Raw genomic sequence first — 16856 nt, 5'->3', positions numbered from 1 at the left:
CTGCCTTACCTTTGAAGATGGGAGAACCTGGAGAAGAGCCTCTGAGAAAGATGTTAATATGTAGGCAGGTTCATGTGGGAGTTGGCAGCCCTTCAGGAAACCAGTCCCAGGGCATGTCTACACCACAAGGATGTAGGGGGAGGATCTCAAACTTAATGGCTTTCGTGATCCTCCCTGGGTGTCTAGATGGCCACACGACATCCTGGAAGGATGTTGCGTCCGCCATTTAAAAAACAACAACGACAAGAGCGCATTCACGCTCCAGTGCTAAAGTTAGGAAAAACAACAACAACCTGACCCCACTCCCCATCCCTCACTCCCGATGGGCATTGACTGCCGCTGTGCAGCTCCATGCCCCCGCTACTTGTGGGGAGGACAGGACAACTCAGGAGCAGAGGCCACATGGCCACGCTCCACGGGATGGTCCTGGAACTGTGGAAAAGTTGTTTTTTCTGCATTTCCTGATATTCCAGGGTAAGTCCTCACTAGTCCTGGGTTGCCCCCAGGATCCTCTGTGTGTCATGTGGACACACAGGGACGATCCAAGGACTACCCCAGGATATAGGCATGGTGTAGACATGCCTGCAGTCTGTATAGTGCCTTAAAGGTAAACACCAGCATGCTGAATTGTGCTTGGAATCTTTTTAAGCACTGGCAAAGTATGTTCCCTCTGGCCACTCCTGATCAAAAACTAACAGCAATGCTTTGAACTAGCTGAAGACTTCCAAAAAGTTTTTAGAGCCAGCCCACGTACAGCACATTGCAGTATTTAATCCTGGACAATATGAGAATATGGATAACAGTGGCCAAGCAAGAATCAGCTCCTTTGTAAACTAGTTGATGTGCCTATTCTCCATCGTGCTTTTAGTTGTTGTCAGTATCTTCATAAGCTAAGTATGATTATCAAACCCCATGCATTACATGGAACTTATGCAAAGGAATAGATTGATGACAGAAGAAAAAATGCCTTTCTCTGCTGCAGTTAACGATTCTCATCTTTCTCAGGTTCAGCAATGCTACACACAGAGAAAGATTTTAACGAACTTCTTAGCTGTAAAGAACAAGAACTGAAAGAGCTACAAGCGCGTCAAATCCATTTTCAGAAAACAACACTGCAAGAAACCCAAAAGCAACTTCAAGAAATGAATAGGAAATTCAACAGTTTAAAGGAAGATTTCACCTATAACCTTAAAGTCCTGGAGGAGAGAGATAGAGAGCTGGAGCGTTATGATACGTTGTTCACCCAATTGAAAATGGTTGAAAATGCCAAACAGGCAGAAGTTAGTGACCTTAGAATACAGGTAGATAAGCTGCAGCAGGCACTTGCTCGGGAAACAAAAAAACAAGAGGTTCTGCAATACCAATATAAACAAAAGCTTAAAGAACACCAGTTAGAGTTGGAGCGGCTTCACAGGTAAGATTGATGTGATACTGCATAGGTATGAAATTCAGCTTTCCAAACTCAGTTCTTTGGGTCTAGCAGTGCCAAAGTACTGTATATTCACAGTTAACTTTTCTTATTAGTGGCTATCCATTGGTTAAAGTACAGTACATACTTGTTGTAGTAGATGTTCGTGGAAATTATTATTTTTTTATTAAGTTGCTGTTCTGCTAGTACACTCATCCTGAAACTTCCCACCACCATCATACAATAAGAGTAATATAATACATTACATATCAATAAGACGTCCCTTCTCTGAATCATTTAAATAAAATATATAAATTTTCACACTCGCTTGTATATAAATTATATATTTCTTTTGCAAAATCCAAAGTTACCAATAAACAATTCCCTGTTCTTTATCAATGCATTTTATAAATAACAAAGTCAAGTTATTGAAAAACAAAATTGAATATTTGGATGTATTGCTTTACATCTACAGAAATTAATGTCCAGTTTGTTTAACAAATGTATCCCCTCTTTGTCTTTTTCTCAGCAGTTCTCATATAATATGTTAATTTTGCCATCATAGCAAAATCTCACATTTTCTCCAGAAAATCACACCCCTAGAAGATGTGATTTGTCCTCTCCACTTTTTGGCATACAATATTCCTGCTGCAGCTAAGCCCTTGTTTATATGAGGGGAAAACCCTAGTGTGGCGCCGCAGTAGCGGCATGTCGTTTATATGATGCTGCAGCCATCATGGAACTATCCCAGGGCTTTCCTTCCAAGATCCAAAATCAAAAGGTCAAGGGCTTACCCCGACTTTTTCCTCTTCCAGCGAGGCGACGGTGCATCCCCAGTCTGTCAGCATCTTCTGACTCTGCATTGGAGGTGTTTCCCGGCCAATAGCAACCCCTGAGTGGGGAGGGGAGGAGACTGGGGAAATTGCACCCCAGCCTCCTTCCCTCCCTCTCAGAAAACTGCACAGCTAGATGGGCAAAATCGCCCATCTAATGAAAATGCAGGACAGTCAGAGCACGGATCGGCTCCATGCTCCAGCCATCTTCCATTGGATACTCGGCAGCCTCTGACTGTTACTCTGTACAGCACCATGTACATTGATGGTGCTATATAAATAAATAATAATAATAATAATCTCCATTGCTGACTATCTCCATAGGATTGCATCCTGGGGCATCTCTGCATGAAGAGTTTGCCCCAGGGTGGCTTCGCAGTAGCGGCACGTCATCTACATGACGTAACCGCCATTGTGAAGCCATCCAAGGGCAACCTCCAGAAACTCTGCTGAAAAAAGTTACCCCGACTTTTTTGGCAGCAGAGGCTTGTTACAGCCCATGGCGCCCCCTGATTGGTTGCCATGGGCTGGACAGGGAAGGGGGTGGAGCTCATGAGAGCCTTGTGCCCCATGGAAAATAATAATAATAACAACAACAACAACGGGGGAGGAGAGGAACGGGCCCCGTGCCTCTTTAAAAATTAAAAAAATGATGGGAGGAGGAGAGGAATGGGACCCGTTCCTCCCCCTTTTTTATTGTTATCTGTATCTGCACAGTTACACCGATACAGATAATAAAAAGGGGGAGGAACTGGCAGCCAGAGGTAGGAGAGGTAGTTCGGGCACCTGGCATCCCTCTCTTCATCGTCCTGGCTGCTCCTGCCTGCCTCGTTCCTGCTCCCTGGTTCCTTTAGGGTTTAAATAGATACCCTGTATCCATTTATTAAATATTCGTTCAAAATTAAAAGTATTCAGAGCATCAAATAAAAATGTCCATTCAATGTTGTCAGAAGCCTTTTCTGCTTCTAAAAGCAATAATAATTCTTCTCTTAGTACAGATGCAAAATCTATAATATGTAGGATTTTCCTCACATTATCCCTCATTTTTCTTGTCCAATGAAACCCAGTTTGGTCTTGGTTTGTATACTTATATAGTACCTTATTTAAACACATTGCTAATATATTAGTAAAGATTTTATAATAATTATTAGAGGAGATATTGGTCTATAAGAGGTACTGTGTACCACCCACTGCCAATATGGCATGGAGAAGGGTAGTGGGAGCAAAAAAGAAAGAAAAACAGAGTAGGGGTTAGATGCTGCTTGTGGGTTGCCAGTTGGCTATCCCTGTGCTTTGTCAGATACATGTCAGATACATTAAAGGCTTATTCAGAAATGCAAACATGGAGGGGAGAAGGGAACACCTCCGTTCCACCACCCCGAGTTGAAGAGAAGCTATAACTGAATCCAGATGGTAATAGTGCTCCATCAGGACCAGGAACCCTGACGGAGCAGGATTCCTGGTCATGTGAAGGAGGTTAGGGATGGAGGGGGCAGGGGCGGAGTGTGCAGCTTTTTATACTGTATTTTGTATTTGTGCTTTTAACCTGTTGGTTGTTTTATTATGGTTTTAATTTTTGTGAACCGCCCAGAGAGCTTTGGCTATTGGTCGGTATAAAAATGCAATAAATAAATAAATAAATCTCTCCTCCATGCTTTATATCTCCAAATGCCTGAATAGGGCTTGTGTTTATCCTCATTTGGCGGTGGCTGTGAATGGATCATTCCATTTTTGTCATGTATTACTTGGCTCTGCGTAGAAAAGTGATTAACAGATGGATAGGCTACCCTTTGTAATTCATGGAAGTTTGTCCACCTGTTTACAAACTCCCCTCCCCCTCGTACCATTCTCTATATACTTACTTGCCAAGTGATGATAACATTTCATGCATGTTACAGAATTGGCTTGAGTCCACACATGTTTATGCCTCAACAGATGTATTTGAAATGCCACAGGACTATTTGTAATTTCCACTTCAGCTAAGCCTTAGAGGCTGTTGTTATTAGAGCCATTAAACTGAATGCTTGCACTCTCCATTTTCCTAGTGCAGTTGTGCATTGGCATTGTGCATATATGCAGCTGCCATAAATCATTCTGTACTAAAGACTGGAGACAGAGGATAGCAGTGGCACACATACCATTGTGATTCTGTAGTCTGCATGCCTACAGTAGGTGTTGGGCCCTCCTTGGCTACAAGAGGCCCACTTTGCAAGATATGAAATACCTTGTGTCTTCCCCTCCTGCTTCCTGTTGCATTTATGAAAGCTATTTTGATATCCTTGTGGTTTGAGTGGTATCACTCTCATTATACTGTTGTTATTTTCAAACCACAGCCTTCCATTTTCCGTATCCTGTTGCATTGTGGCAGGAATCAGTCTCTCTATATGTATATGATGCATTTTGCTACATAATACTTGCTTATACTGTTTATCCTGGAGGAGAAGGCTATCAGTGGCTACTAGCCTTGATGGTTGTGTGCTGCCTCCAGTATCTGAGGCTTACAGTAAGCCTGTGTGCACCAGTTGCTGGGGAACATGGGTGGGAGGGTGCTGTTGCACCATGTCCTGTTTGTTGGTCCCTGGTCGACAGCTGGTTGGCCACTGTGAGAACAGTGTGAACCCTAGATGAACCCATGGTCTGATCCAGCAGGGCCCTTCTTATGTTCATACCCTCCTAAGACAGAAACAAATTGCAATGAAGCCTTAATATGATGTTCTCTGAACAATGAACATCCAGCTTAAGGTAGAGATTGGTGTGATCTGAAAGCTCACACCCTCAGTCTGATCAAGCAGGGCACTTCTTATATTCTTAATATCACTTAAAATGGGCAAATGACCTAGCTTGCTACTCATGTCTTCTTATTATTTCAGACAAATTTTTACAAACTCATTTAATATAAGGGGAGTGTATTTGAATTACAACTGCAGTTAGGATAAGTGATTCTGATTCAAGAGAACATACATAGAAATTAGTTTTGTTCAAGCACATTCAGTGCACATTGCAGTTCTCCAAAAGACTTGTTGACTGGGTTTGAAAGTACCTCCAAGCTACAATAATTTATTAAACTTTGTTTTAATGAAAACTGTAAGTTCTTTGAAATAGGATAGCATTCATTACCAGTTACAATTTTCAATCTGCGTTTTTGTAGTTGAAATTAATGTGATGTCATTAGGTTTTATTTTAAGTAATTTAGGTTGCAATCCTATACACAATCCTATGGAGGTCAATGGCCCATGGGTTCAATCACAATTACTTTTGAGTAAGAATGCACAGGATTGCACTCCAACAGTGTAATCCTATGCATGTCTATTCAGAGGTAAGCCCCACTGGATTCAATAAAGCTTGCACCCTGGTAAATATGCATAGGATTAAATTATTTACATATTTTTACGCGTTACTATCAGTTCACTTTTCATTTTTTAAATACTAATTTTCTTGGTTTCATAGTTCTAAGGACTCTGATATCAATCAGCATTGTGAGGAATATGAGAATATGAAACATCAACTGGAGAGAAAACTCCAGGAAGTAGAAGGTGAACTTGCTTTACAAAGACAGGTACAGAAGCGTACAGGGGGAAAAAATGCATTACACTTCAATACTCTTAAGTCAGGAGCAGGCAACAAATGGAACACATATCCCCCCACCCCTGCACTGCTGAATTTGGTGGCAAGGGGGAAAGTGGCACTTCAGCACTCTACGGAATGGTAAAAAACTCAAATATAGCTTGGGAACAGCTAAAAATGACCCTTTCAGTAGTGGTTTGACACCAAATTTCAGTGGCAAATCACATTTCTTTTTTGTGGTACCCTATTTATTTATTTTATTTTTATTTATTTAAGGATTTTTATGCCGCCATTCAGCCAAAAAAGGCTCTCACGGCGGCTTACAAAAGTATTTCTTGACAGTCCCTGCCCACAGGCTTACAATCTAAAAGACATGACACAAAAGGAAAAGGGATTGGGAGGGAGGAGGAGGGAGATATACCCTATACAGTGTTCCCCAAGGGAGAGATTCTCTGTGGGGGGGATTCTCCCCAGACTCCATGAAGTTGCCCACCCCTGCTTTAATTATTCATCCCACCTGACATAAGACAAGTTTGTGGTTTTTCCCCCTCGCTCTAACGTTTAAATTAATTTACAATTAGCAACGGGCAGCATTGAAGTTGCAGTGCCATTCTTCATATTAGATAATACTTGTGTTTTTGCTTTTCTTTCTACTCTGGCAGTCTCCCCTTGGGAAAAATTGGTAGGATTGTGTCTAGTAAAATGAGATGGTGTAAAATTCTTTTCACGGAGGTACAGCCAATGGGCTGAGCTAAATCTGCCAACCTTGAAGTTTTAGGAAGGTCAGTACAATAAATCAAGAGCAGTTGCAAAGGCTAAATAAACACTGTAGTCTCTGCCAGCAGTCACTACTTCTCTGATTTCAGGATTCTCTTCCTTCGAGCTTGGTGTATAACGTTAAAAGGGCTGACAACTGATTTAAAGCATACAGGGCTGAATCCAACAGGATTATTTTCACCCGTCAGTTCTGTTGCGCAGGTGGCTCCCATTCCTTGTGTAAAGGCAATGTAGCAGTTCCAGGGCAACCCGAAAGAAGAGGAAATGCTTGTTTCTGGAAGGAGGCAGATCAGCGGAGCTCACATAAAGGAACTCTGAAGACCTGCCTCCTTCAGAAGCAAGTATTCCGCTCATTTTGGAGGTTTTGTTTAGGAAGTGCTAAATCTCCCTTGCATAAGCGGTGAGTCCAGCTTGGCCAGTGGAATTGGCAGGACCCACCATTTGCAGACGGGAATCAGCAATGTAGAAAGGAATTGGCATGGTCGTAAGTGTCCCATTGGATTCTGACCTTTAATTGATTATTTATTTAAAAGTTATATGCTTCCCTGCATCATTTGCTTTTGGCAGTTTATAGTCATGAATTAAATTCTCAGTATTTCCAAATTCTGAGTCTTTTTAAGATACTGAAATTTGAAGTAATTTAATAAGAGAAAACTATCTCTCAAAGGAAAGATGATGATATTACTGATTGATTGATTTCATAAAAAGAACAATAATAGGAAAAAATAACACTCTAAACATGGAGGAATAATAATATAACAAAGGAAACAATGAGGGCACAAGTATAGCAGTAGAAGTAATAAAGCTTCAGGAGGTAGGAAATATAGTTAGGATTATACTGGAACAGCTGAGAAAGGGTATAACATCTGACCAAAATAACTTAAGAGGTTTAGTAATAGTCTCTTTTTGATGTCCTATTGCAATAACACTTTGGAACCAAAACAGTTGCAAAAATAAATCTCAGCTCACACCCTTCTCAATTAAAATTGGTCCCACTAATTAATCCACTAAAGCTGTAGTTGATGATTTAACCCAATAAACACTTGTAGCTCTAATTTACACAAATCTCTCTTTTAATGTTTTTAATATGTGGCAAGAGGAAACTACTTACTTTGTTTTGAAAATTCCTTCTCTTACTATTTGAAGATCCTAGATGCCCTGTTCACGCTTGACTATTAATGTGAGAATGAGATTATACTGCGACATACAATTCCATGTGTTCTGTTTCAGGAATTGCTAGTGGAATTTGATGCAGAAGTGAAAAAGAGGGAACATGAGTTTCGTCAGAAAGCGGATGAAATGAGCAATATAGTTCTCTCTCATGAGCTTAAGGTAACTGTGTCCTCAAAATGTGTAAAAAGAAAATCAGCCACTTTGCTTTTTCTCCTTCTGAGTATATTCTGTTCTGCCTATTCCCATGATCAATGCAACTGATGGCCAGTCATCCCGTGGAGCAATGTGAACTGAACTGTTCAGGGGGCAGATTCCTGAGGACAGTGTTTAACTACGTTGATCCCCCATGTTTCTGCCATTAAATAGATGAACTCCATTTCAAATGGGGTGAAAGGAGGAAAAGAGGCATAATTTTCATGTTCTATATCAGGTGAAAAAATAAATGAGTTGCTTGTGCATTGAGGAAGATGCTTTTATTAACTGTTTATTGAAAAGATGTTTTGAATGTTTACAAAATATCAGATGTGCCCACTTCCACAACATTTTATTACATATCTATATCGCTTCATATGCCAAAATTGACTAGTAAGGCATCCTCAGAAGAAGACAGGTGTTAACTGGGCATAGAGGGAAAGGCAGTCAGCTAGGTATCCTGGTCCTGAGTCATTTAGGGCTCACAGCATGTTCTCTATCTCTATCACAAATTATAATGCCAATGTAACAGTAATTTAACAGTGCAATTCTAAGCTTGTTTACTCAGAAATAATCCCCAGTGAGTTTTAAGTCTATTTAAATATGTTAAGATTTGCATTCTTATTCAATAAAATACAGAAAACACACACACACACACACAAGCTGGTGGGAAAAAGAGATGCATAAGAAGATGTGCTGTACTGTGCTGTGTAGGGTCTAAAGATGACTTAGACTTGAAGATATCTTCATAGACCTCCAAATATTGGAAACATTTCTGGGGTAGCTGGGAAGTGAAGATGCTAGTAATGTGGGCCTTCATTCATTCTGACCTTGTGGGCCATTTAGAAATTCGGTGGTCAATGCAGATAGTCGAAATCATGATTTATATTCATTATAGCTTATAACCCATAGTTTGAACTTCTAAATACGAAGGTAAATCCCAGTTTGGGAATGCTTATCTGTTTTCATTTTACATTTGCTCAGAACTCTGGTGTCTAGGTGCAATGGCCTTGGAGACAGAACAACAACCATGACTATAGATTGCTAATTCAGACATCATTCCAAATAATAGTCAGCAGAAACCATAACTTGCAAACCCGTGTGAAACCGTGTTTTTTGATTATGATGTACCAACTCTCATAAAACATCATCTGCCAATTTTAGAGAGTAATCCTATGGCCCCATGACAGCATCTGAAGGGCCATAGGATGCTGCAGGTCTCCTTCTCCAGCCTCAGAGAAGATCAAATCCTGAATTCCCCCACACCAGTCCCCAACCATTGCAGAAAGCTCCTCTCTTGAGGTATGAACTCCAGCCTCAAGACTGAGGAGGAGGGCTCATTGGTAGGCAGGGCAGGATGAGGAGAAAACGAGATATGCAAGATCCAGCATTATTTAGGTACTGTTCCTGCCCCAAACAAGGTTAGCGAGTTAGACTAAAATTATCACACCTAAAAAAGGATGTTGTAGAGCTGGAAAAAGTGCAGAAAAGGGTAACTAAAATGTTCATGGGGCTGGAGTGAGACCCCTATGAGGGAAGAATACAACAGCTGGGATTGTTTAGCTTGGAAAAAGGTGAGTATGGGGAGACCTGATAGAGGTGTACAAATTATGCATTGTGTGGAAAATGTGGATAGGGAGACATTATTCCCCCTTCTCATAATACTAGAACCAGGAACATCCCATAAAGCTGATTGGTGGGAGATTCAGGACAGATAAAAGGAAGTACTTCTTCACATAGCGCATAGTCAAACTGTGGAATTCGCTAACACAAGGAATAGTGATGGCTTTATAAGGGGATTGGACACATTCCTGGAAGAGAAGGCTGTCAATGAACACTAGTCCTGATGCCCTATGCTGTCTCCCGTAATCAGGGGTAGGAAGCTATGTACGCCAGTTGCTGGGGAACATGGGTGGGAGGGTGTTGTTGCACTCACATCCTGCTTGTGAGTCTCCCATCGACAGCTGTTTGGCCACTGTGTGAACAGAATGCTGGACTAAATAGACCCTTGGTCTGATCCAACATGACTCTTCTTAAGTTCTTATGATTTGGCTGATCAAGTATTGCTGGAAAGTTAAAGATTTTGTTTTTAAAACTTTTTTTTTTTCATTTTTCCAGTTGCGTCCAATAGTCAGCTCATTCTGGTATTTGAAATTGTGACTTTCATAAACCTATTTTCAAGAACAATAAAATAACATTTTAAAAACATATAAAACGAATAAAATAGAATGGAAAGTAATAGTTATATTTAAAATCTCTTTAGGAAAAAAGATTTGCGTTCTTTCTTTGTGTTCTTACAGGAAAGTTGTCTGTAAATTAACTCTGTGACAAAGATAGCAGTCTTTTGTCTGATTTCTGGTTTAATGGGAGAAGGAATGAATAGACTGTGTTTTGTTCTTCTCTTTTGAAAGGTTAAGTTATTGACCAAGGAATTGGAGGTTTTGAAAGAAGTTGGGGTGAAAGTGGCAGAATCATTGAAAGTGGCAGAAGCAACTAATTTGGAGCTGGAGAAAGAAGTCAAATGCAAAGATTGGGAAATGAAGGATCTTGAAGCAGTGAAAGATGTTCGGTACTATACCATTCCATTGAGGATTGAGAGAAGTCTCCTTTTATCTCTCCTCTCCGTTCTTCTTCCCAGTTTATTCTTAGTACAAGTTTTTTCCTGTCTATAGGAGGAAAAAGTGTGCTTTCTGTCCTTGTTGCTCTTGAGGGTCACATGTAGCATACCAGCGGTTTACTTCATAATTTCTACACTGCAACTTATTGTAGCTCAAAGTTACACAGTTCTGATTTTCAGAGTTTGTACTTGTCTGCTTTGTCAATCTCTGCCAATTAGATATGAATCCTGTGTTTATATAACCTTGGGCTAACCGTACTGGATGTCAAAATACTGTCCCCAATGTAGCTGTCAATGTAGTTTTCTTCCTCCAGTCTGTTGCTAGTCTGCTTCATTCATAGATTGTCCTTTTAACATAACATGTAGTGCAATTCTTTGCATGTTTACTCAGAAGTAAGCCCATTGAGTTTAATGATAATTACATCCAGGGAAGCATGTATAGCATTCCTGCATTATCATCATTAGTATTTAACTCTTGCAGTGAAAGGCATGATGAGACATTTCAACTATAGTGAAGTGCAATTGCACACATTTATATTTCAGATCTATACAGCTGTGTTGCAAAGATCCTCCCCATCTTACCTAAAATAGAAGAATTATTTAGGTACCAGATAAAAAATAGGTTCACCTGCATCTGTGATAGGATCACCTCTTTTTGGTCTGGCTGAATGGAAAAAGGCAGCAAGGGCAGGCCAAGATAGGGTACAGAAACAGGCAACTTAGGATGCACATGGCAACCATATGGCTAGATATGGGTAATGGCATGTATCTGAACTGGGCTAATATTATTTGGAACTATTGCATCTCATCAGAAACATGCAGCTCATACCATATTAAGTTTTAACTTGGTTCATGGTTTAATTTGTTTTTAGCTGTGTATATTGTTTTCTACAGTATGCTTTTATCTGTACCTGAGATCGCCCTGAGATCTTAATGATATAGGGTGGGATACAAATGTTTTAAATAAATAAATATTGCAAACACAGCTTCCATTCCCTGCTATGCTGATTCACAGACGATTTCAATGTAAAATCTGAAGGGGAACTATAAGCTAAGCTGTTATCAGTTGGACATCTATCTTTGCTGTACTCATAGTTCAGGAAAGCCCAAACACTATCAAATCTTGGGATTTTATTACCAGTCTTGCACAATTCTGAAAATTTAGCATCAGTAGCTATTTAACTGATTTTTAGAAAACACTCAGAGAAAAACCAGGTGGGCTTGTGTGGATATGTTTCTTATGTGTCATGAGTATAATTAGAATCTTAAGATTCATAGTACTATCCACTACTGCATCTGTAACAATAATAGTTCATCATTATTAATATTTTTAGAGAATTGGCCCTACAGAATATGTTTTTTCTAGAAATTGCCACTATTCCTTAAGACCTGTCCAGATAGCAGCTTTCCGCTCAGCAGTAGTGGTAAGGGGCAGAGGAGGATTTACTAAAAATGAAATGAAATTCTTCTTCTGCAAATCATTACTCTTCAGAAATCATCCTCATTCTGAGCTGGTTAATTTTTAAGCATTACATAACTGCATCTAATACAGTATTTTCTTCCAATATTTGCCAATACAGGATACGGGATTTAGAAAGCAAACTTGATTTGGTGCAGCTGAGCTGGAAAAAAGAAAAAGAAATGTTTGAGAGAAAGTGAGTGTTTCTTATAGATGACGTGGTATTTAAAATGTATTATGCCTATTGAAAATGCTATGGCACAATTTTATGCATGTTTAGACAGACAAAAGTCCTACGACTTCCAGCATTCTCCAGTCTACTTTCTTTCATCTAAACATGCATAGGATTTCACACAATTTCATAAAATGCTGCAGATTGCTACAGATGGCAATATTGGTGTTTTGGTGTTGCTGAAAGGTTTTTTTTTCCTGTTGCTGCATTAAAACATTAAACTTTTAAGGGTGATGTAATAATTACCAAATTATTTAGGCTGATTAAAACAAAAAGGAATTGTGAGGAGCTCCAAAAGGATCTCTTCAAGCAGGGAGATAGGGACTCTAAATAGCAAGTACTGTTCAATATAAGCAAGTGTAAAGTGATGCATGTTGGAGCAAAAAATCTCAATTTCAAGTATAACATGATGGGATCTGGGCTAGTAATGCTTGACCAAGAAAGAGATCTTGGGGTTGTGGTGGTCAGCTCGATGAAAATATCAGCCCAGTGTATGGCTGCTGTAAAAAAACGCAAACTCCATGTTAGGCATAATTAGGTAAGGAATTGTGAATAAAACTACCAATATTATACTGCCTTTATATAAATCTATGGTGTGACCACTCTTAGAATACTGTGTACTGTTCTGGTCACCACACCTAGAGCTGGAAAAAATGCAGAAAAAGGCAACTAAAATGAACAAGGAGCTGGAGCAAATCCCCTATGAGGAAAGGTTATAGCGTCTGGGTTTTTTCAGCTTGGAAAAAAGGGAGACATGACAGAGGTGTACAAAATTATGCATGGTGTGTAGTATGAGGATAGGGAGACATTTTTCTCATAGTGCCAGAACCCAGGTTCATCACATCAAGCTGACTGATGGGAGATCCCAGAGAGATAAAAAGAACTACTTTTTCCACACAGCACATAGTTAAATTGTGGAAATCGTTACCAGAAGGCATAGTAACAACCACCAATTCAGAAGGCTTCAAAAGGGGGTTAGATAAATTCCTGAAGAAGAAGGCTATCAGTGGGTACTAGTCCTGATGCCTCCAGTATCAGAGGCAGTAAGCTGGGGAACCTCCTGCTTGTGGGTTTCCTGTCGAAGCTGGTCAGACTGTGTGAACAGAATGCTTGTCTTGATGGACCCTTGGTCTGATCCAACATGGCTCTTTTTATGTTCTTGTATTCTCAGTTTTGCATGTCACATAAATGTTCATGTGTGAAGCGGCCCTTACATAGACTGTGGATTGAGCGTTTGTTGTCATCTACTCCCTGCCTTGCTTTACACAGTCCCACTTTTCCTGTTCAGGCAAAAAGTTATTCCAAATTTATGGCCCTCTTCTCTGGCTTGTTGGAGGGGGAAACAACCCTCAAATAACCCAACAACAGTCCATGGGTTATTTGAAGGCTGTTTTCCCCTCTAACAAGCCATGCTGCTTGGGTTCAGATGACATGACAAGTTGTATCCGGGTGGGTAATTAGGGAAATGGCATCTGACAAGCACCAGCACACTCCGTGACTAAAACATCTAACTGTGGCTTGTCTAAGTTGCAGTGGTTGTGCGAACCGGGGCATTGATAAGAATCCAAAGAACTCTATGATTAGTTCTTTGTGCTCAATGTGCCTTTGAACTCGAGTTTCAATCGATCACTTTTTAAAGTTGAGCATTTCTAAGGCAGTTTGTGATAAGGCATAAGGGAAATGTGATATGGCATGAGGGAAAAGGCAGTCCCTGTTGTGTGCTTAAGGAAGTTCTTTCTATCTGTGCCATTTTACACTTCATAGGCCTTAGCTAGCCTGGGCTTTAACACGGGGCGAAGCCCAGGATCGTCCCTGTGCGTCCACATGATGTACAGGGGATCCCGGGATCAGGGAGGGATGATCCCTCCCTTGCCCCGGGATAGAGCCCTCCCCTTTGGGCCCGAGATCATGGAATGTGTGGCCCGTTGCTGCGGTTTGACCCAGCTCCGCGCGATTCCTCACGCGGAGCCGGGAGCTGCGCCCATCGGGGTTAGGGTGGGGGAGTGGGGAAACTACATTAAATTTTAAAAAACCACTTACCTTCAGTGCATGAGCGTTTGTGCGCTGCTTCTCCTTTAAAAAAATTAAAAATGGCGGGAGCGACACCTCTCTTCCTGAGGTTGTCGCGTCTCACGTGTAAATGGAGGAGGGAACTCGTGTTAAAGACAACACGAGATCTTCCCTCCTCCGTCCTGGATTATAAGGTAGGTCTAGCTAAGGCCTTAGTCTTCAGATAGTGGCGATTTGGAAAAGGGGAGGGGATTGTCTAGCTTTAATTTGGGAGTCTTGGGCCACGTAGTAGGATTGTTCCTGGGAGATACCATCCCTGCCTTTGATCATGTCAGCAGTATACAACTCCCGTTTTCTGGGAATCTGAAGATCAAAATAACTATGTAGGAGAAAATAGAAACTAAACAAAGTGATGTTCATCATGAAAATCAAAGAGTGTAAGAAGCCTCTAAAAATGCACATTGTTTAAAACTTTACAAGCTTTTATAGAGACATCTGGCAGGAAAACAGAAACACCATATCTAGTTGGTTGTTGTTTTTAAAGTTTTAATTAACTTTGTAGATTTATGATATGAACCAGTCTGTTGTGAAGCTTTGTCTAGAACATTTTTGTAGTCCCATTTAGTTATGTTGAAAAACTCAATTTAGGGATCCAGATACGGACATGAACAAAATACAAATTATTGCTGGTTGGTACTGATCTCAGTGGCTGCTGCGATAAGGGCAAGTACCAACATTGAGCATTAATTTAATGTGATGGGAGGGGGAAAGTGTTCCAATTGGGCTAGGCAGCATGTAAGGGCTCCCAGAGACATGAGATTGTCAACAGAACTGCTGGTTGGGCAGGCAGCCCCTCTGACATGCACATCTCCAGTTGTGTGAGCACCTAGGGATAATGCGGCAGACTGGCTTTCCTCCATTGCGTTTGCACATAGGATGGCCAGATGCAAAATAATAATAATAATAATAATAATTTTATTTATTTATTATCCGCTTCTCCCTTTGGATCAAGTCAAGGAACAACGTAGATACAAATACCATAAAATACATAAAACTGATTAAAACATATAAAACTAATACAATTTTGAAAGAACAGTCAAATATCTTAACATTTGACTGTAGGCCAGGGCTCCTTCATCTTTAATAGTTGTTTAGAAGAGGGAATTGTAGTAGGTGTAGCTTGCATGACATTTCCTCTTCTATACAACTGTTAAAAGTTCAAGAGCCTTGTCATCTTTTGCATATGATCACCCTAATTTCACAGTAATTCCCAGTACCCACGTATGAGACTCTCAGAGCTCTTTTTGGAAGGAAGAGTGACTAAAGCAGGCTCAAACAAGTCTAAAACAAAAAGGGGTTGATGCATGAGCAGTAAATCATGTCGTTTTATTTTCTGGGTTTTTTTCAGCAGTATGGAATTTACAGCACTTAAAAGAATGAACAGGCTTTTTAATTTTAACTTTTTTTTAAAGACATGCAGCAATCGATCACATTGCCAGGGAAAAGGATGCAATACTTGCTTCAGTGAAAGAGGCCCATTCTGAACAAACACATAAATGGGAAAATCAAATCCGAGAACTGCAGATAAATAAGGAAACTTTGGAAATGGAACTACATCGGACTGAATGGAGGCATAGGGATTACTTAAGAGAGAAAGAGGCTATCATTGAAAAGTAAGAGTGACTTAATTTGTTTTGGGTTGGATTCCTATGTGCTGTTATTATGCAATTACCTCTTTTATTTCGTATCCGTGTGGGGATATTATTTACTTGTATGCCTTGAAATATATGCACATACTTATTTTCAGATGCTGATAGCATATCAACAGAAAGCAGCCTCATCTCTGTATAGGGATAATGTTGTGATTTGCCAGATAAATACATGTACAAACAGTATTTGTAAATATAAAAATTAAGATTTGACATCAATGGAGCAAAACAAAAGAAAAAAAGAAATGTAAATCTGACTCATAGAAGGTCATACTGAATCTTTTAAAAAGCTTGTCTGGTGAAGAACCTGAGTTAAATAAGGCACAATGTTTTATTTTTAAAATTTTTGACTGAGATATATCTATTTAGAGTACTGTGGGTTAAAAAAAACCCCTACCATATGACACAATCCATTGTGGGTTATCGTGTCATCCGAACCCAGTTAGAGACACCATCCCTCTTCTGTCAAACAGAAAATGTACTCATGAGGTGTGGCAAGAGGTGAGCTATAGTGCTTACTCAAGAACAGGTCTCGCACAATGCCACTGTACTGCCTTTTAATTTTTTGTTATGCCTGCATATATGCACAGCTCTTTATTTATTTATTTATTTATTACATTTTTATACCGCCCAATAGCCGAAGCTCTCTGGGCGGTTCACAATTTTTAGAGATATCTACAGCAAATATGTGAAGAACAGTTCTGAAACAAATAAGGATAATGCAGGCAGCATAAAACAGTAAGAAATGCAAGAAGGAAATATGAACATGCTCATAGAATTTGTGACTTTCTATATGGCAGATATTGTAATAATCTCCCAGAGCATTCTTATGGAAAGGGCAGAACTATATGTATAAGAAAGTATTATAAGTAATAAAGGAAT

General features: G+C 40.0%; 1 protein-coding gene across 1 annotated transcript in view; it reads left to right on the top strand.

The window, feature by feature from the left end:
- Nucleotides 1-967: 967 nt before the first annotated feature.
- CCDC57 (coiled-coil domain containing 57) overlaps nt 968-16856 on the top strand; it is a 62053-nt gene continuing 46164 nt past the window's right edge. The window contains exons 1-6 of the mRNA XM_063120203.1: nt 968-1414; nt 5689-5797; nt 7813-7914; nt 10359-10516; nt 12145-12219; nt 15738-15938. Coding sequence (XP_062976273.1) covers nt 1014-1414; nt 5689-5797; nt 7813-7914; nt 10359-10516; nt 12145-12219; nt 15738-15938 — 1046 coding nt within the window. The 5' untranslated portion in view covers nt 968-1013. The remainder of the gene's footprint in view (nt 1415-5688; nt 5798-7812; nt 7915-10358; nt 10517-12144; nt 12220-15737; nt 15939-16856) is intronic.

Source organism: Elgaria multicarinata, chromosome 3, assembly GCF_023053635.1.
Source record: "Elgaria multicarinata webbii isolate HBS135686 ecotype San Diego chromosome 3, rElgMul1.1.pri, whole genome shotgun sequence".
NCBI classification, from domain to species: domain Eukaryota; kingdom Metazoa; phylum Chordata; class Lepidosauria; order Squamata; family Anguidae; genus Elgaria; species Elgaria multicarinata.
Note: the sequence above shows the minus strand (reverse complement) of the source record. Positions and strands in the feature narration are given on the sequence as shown.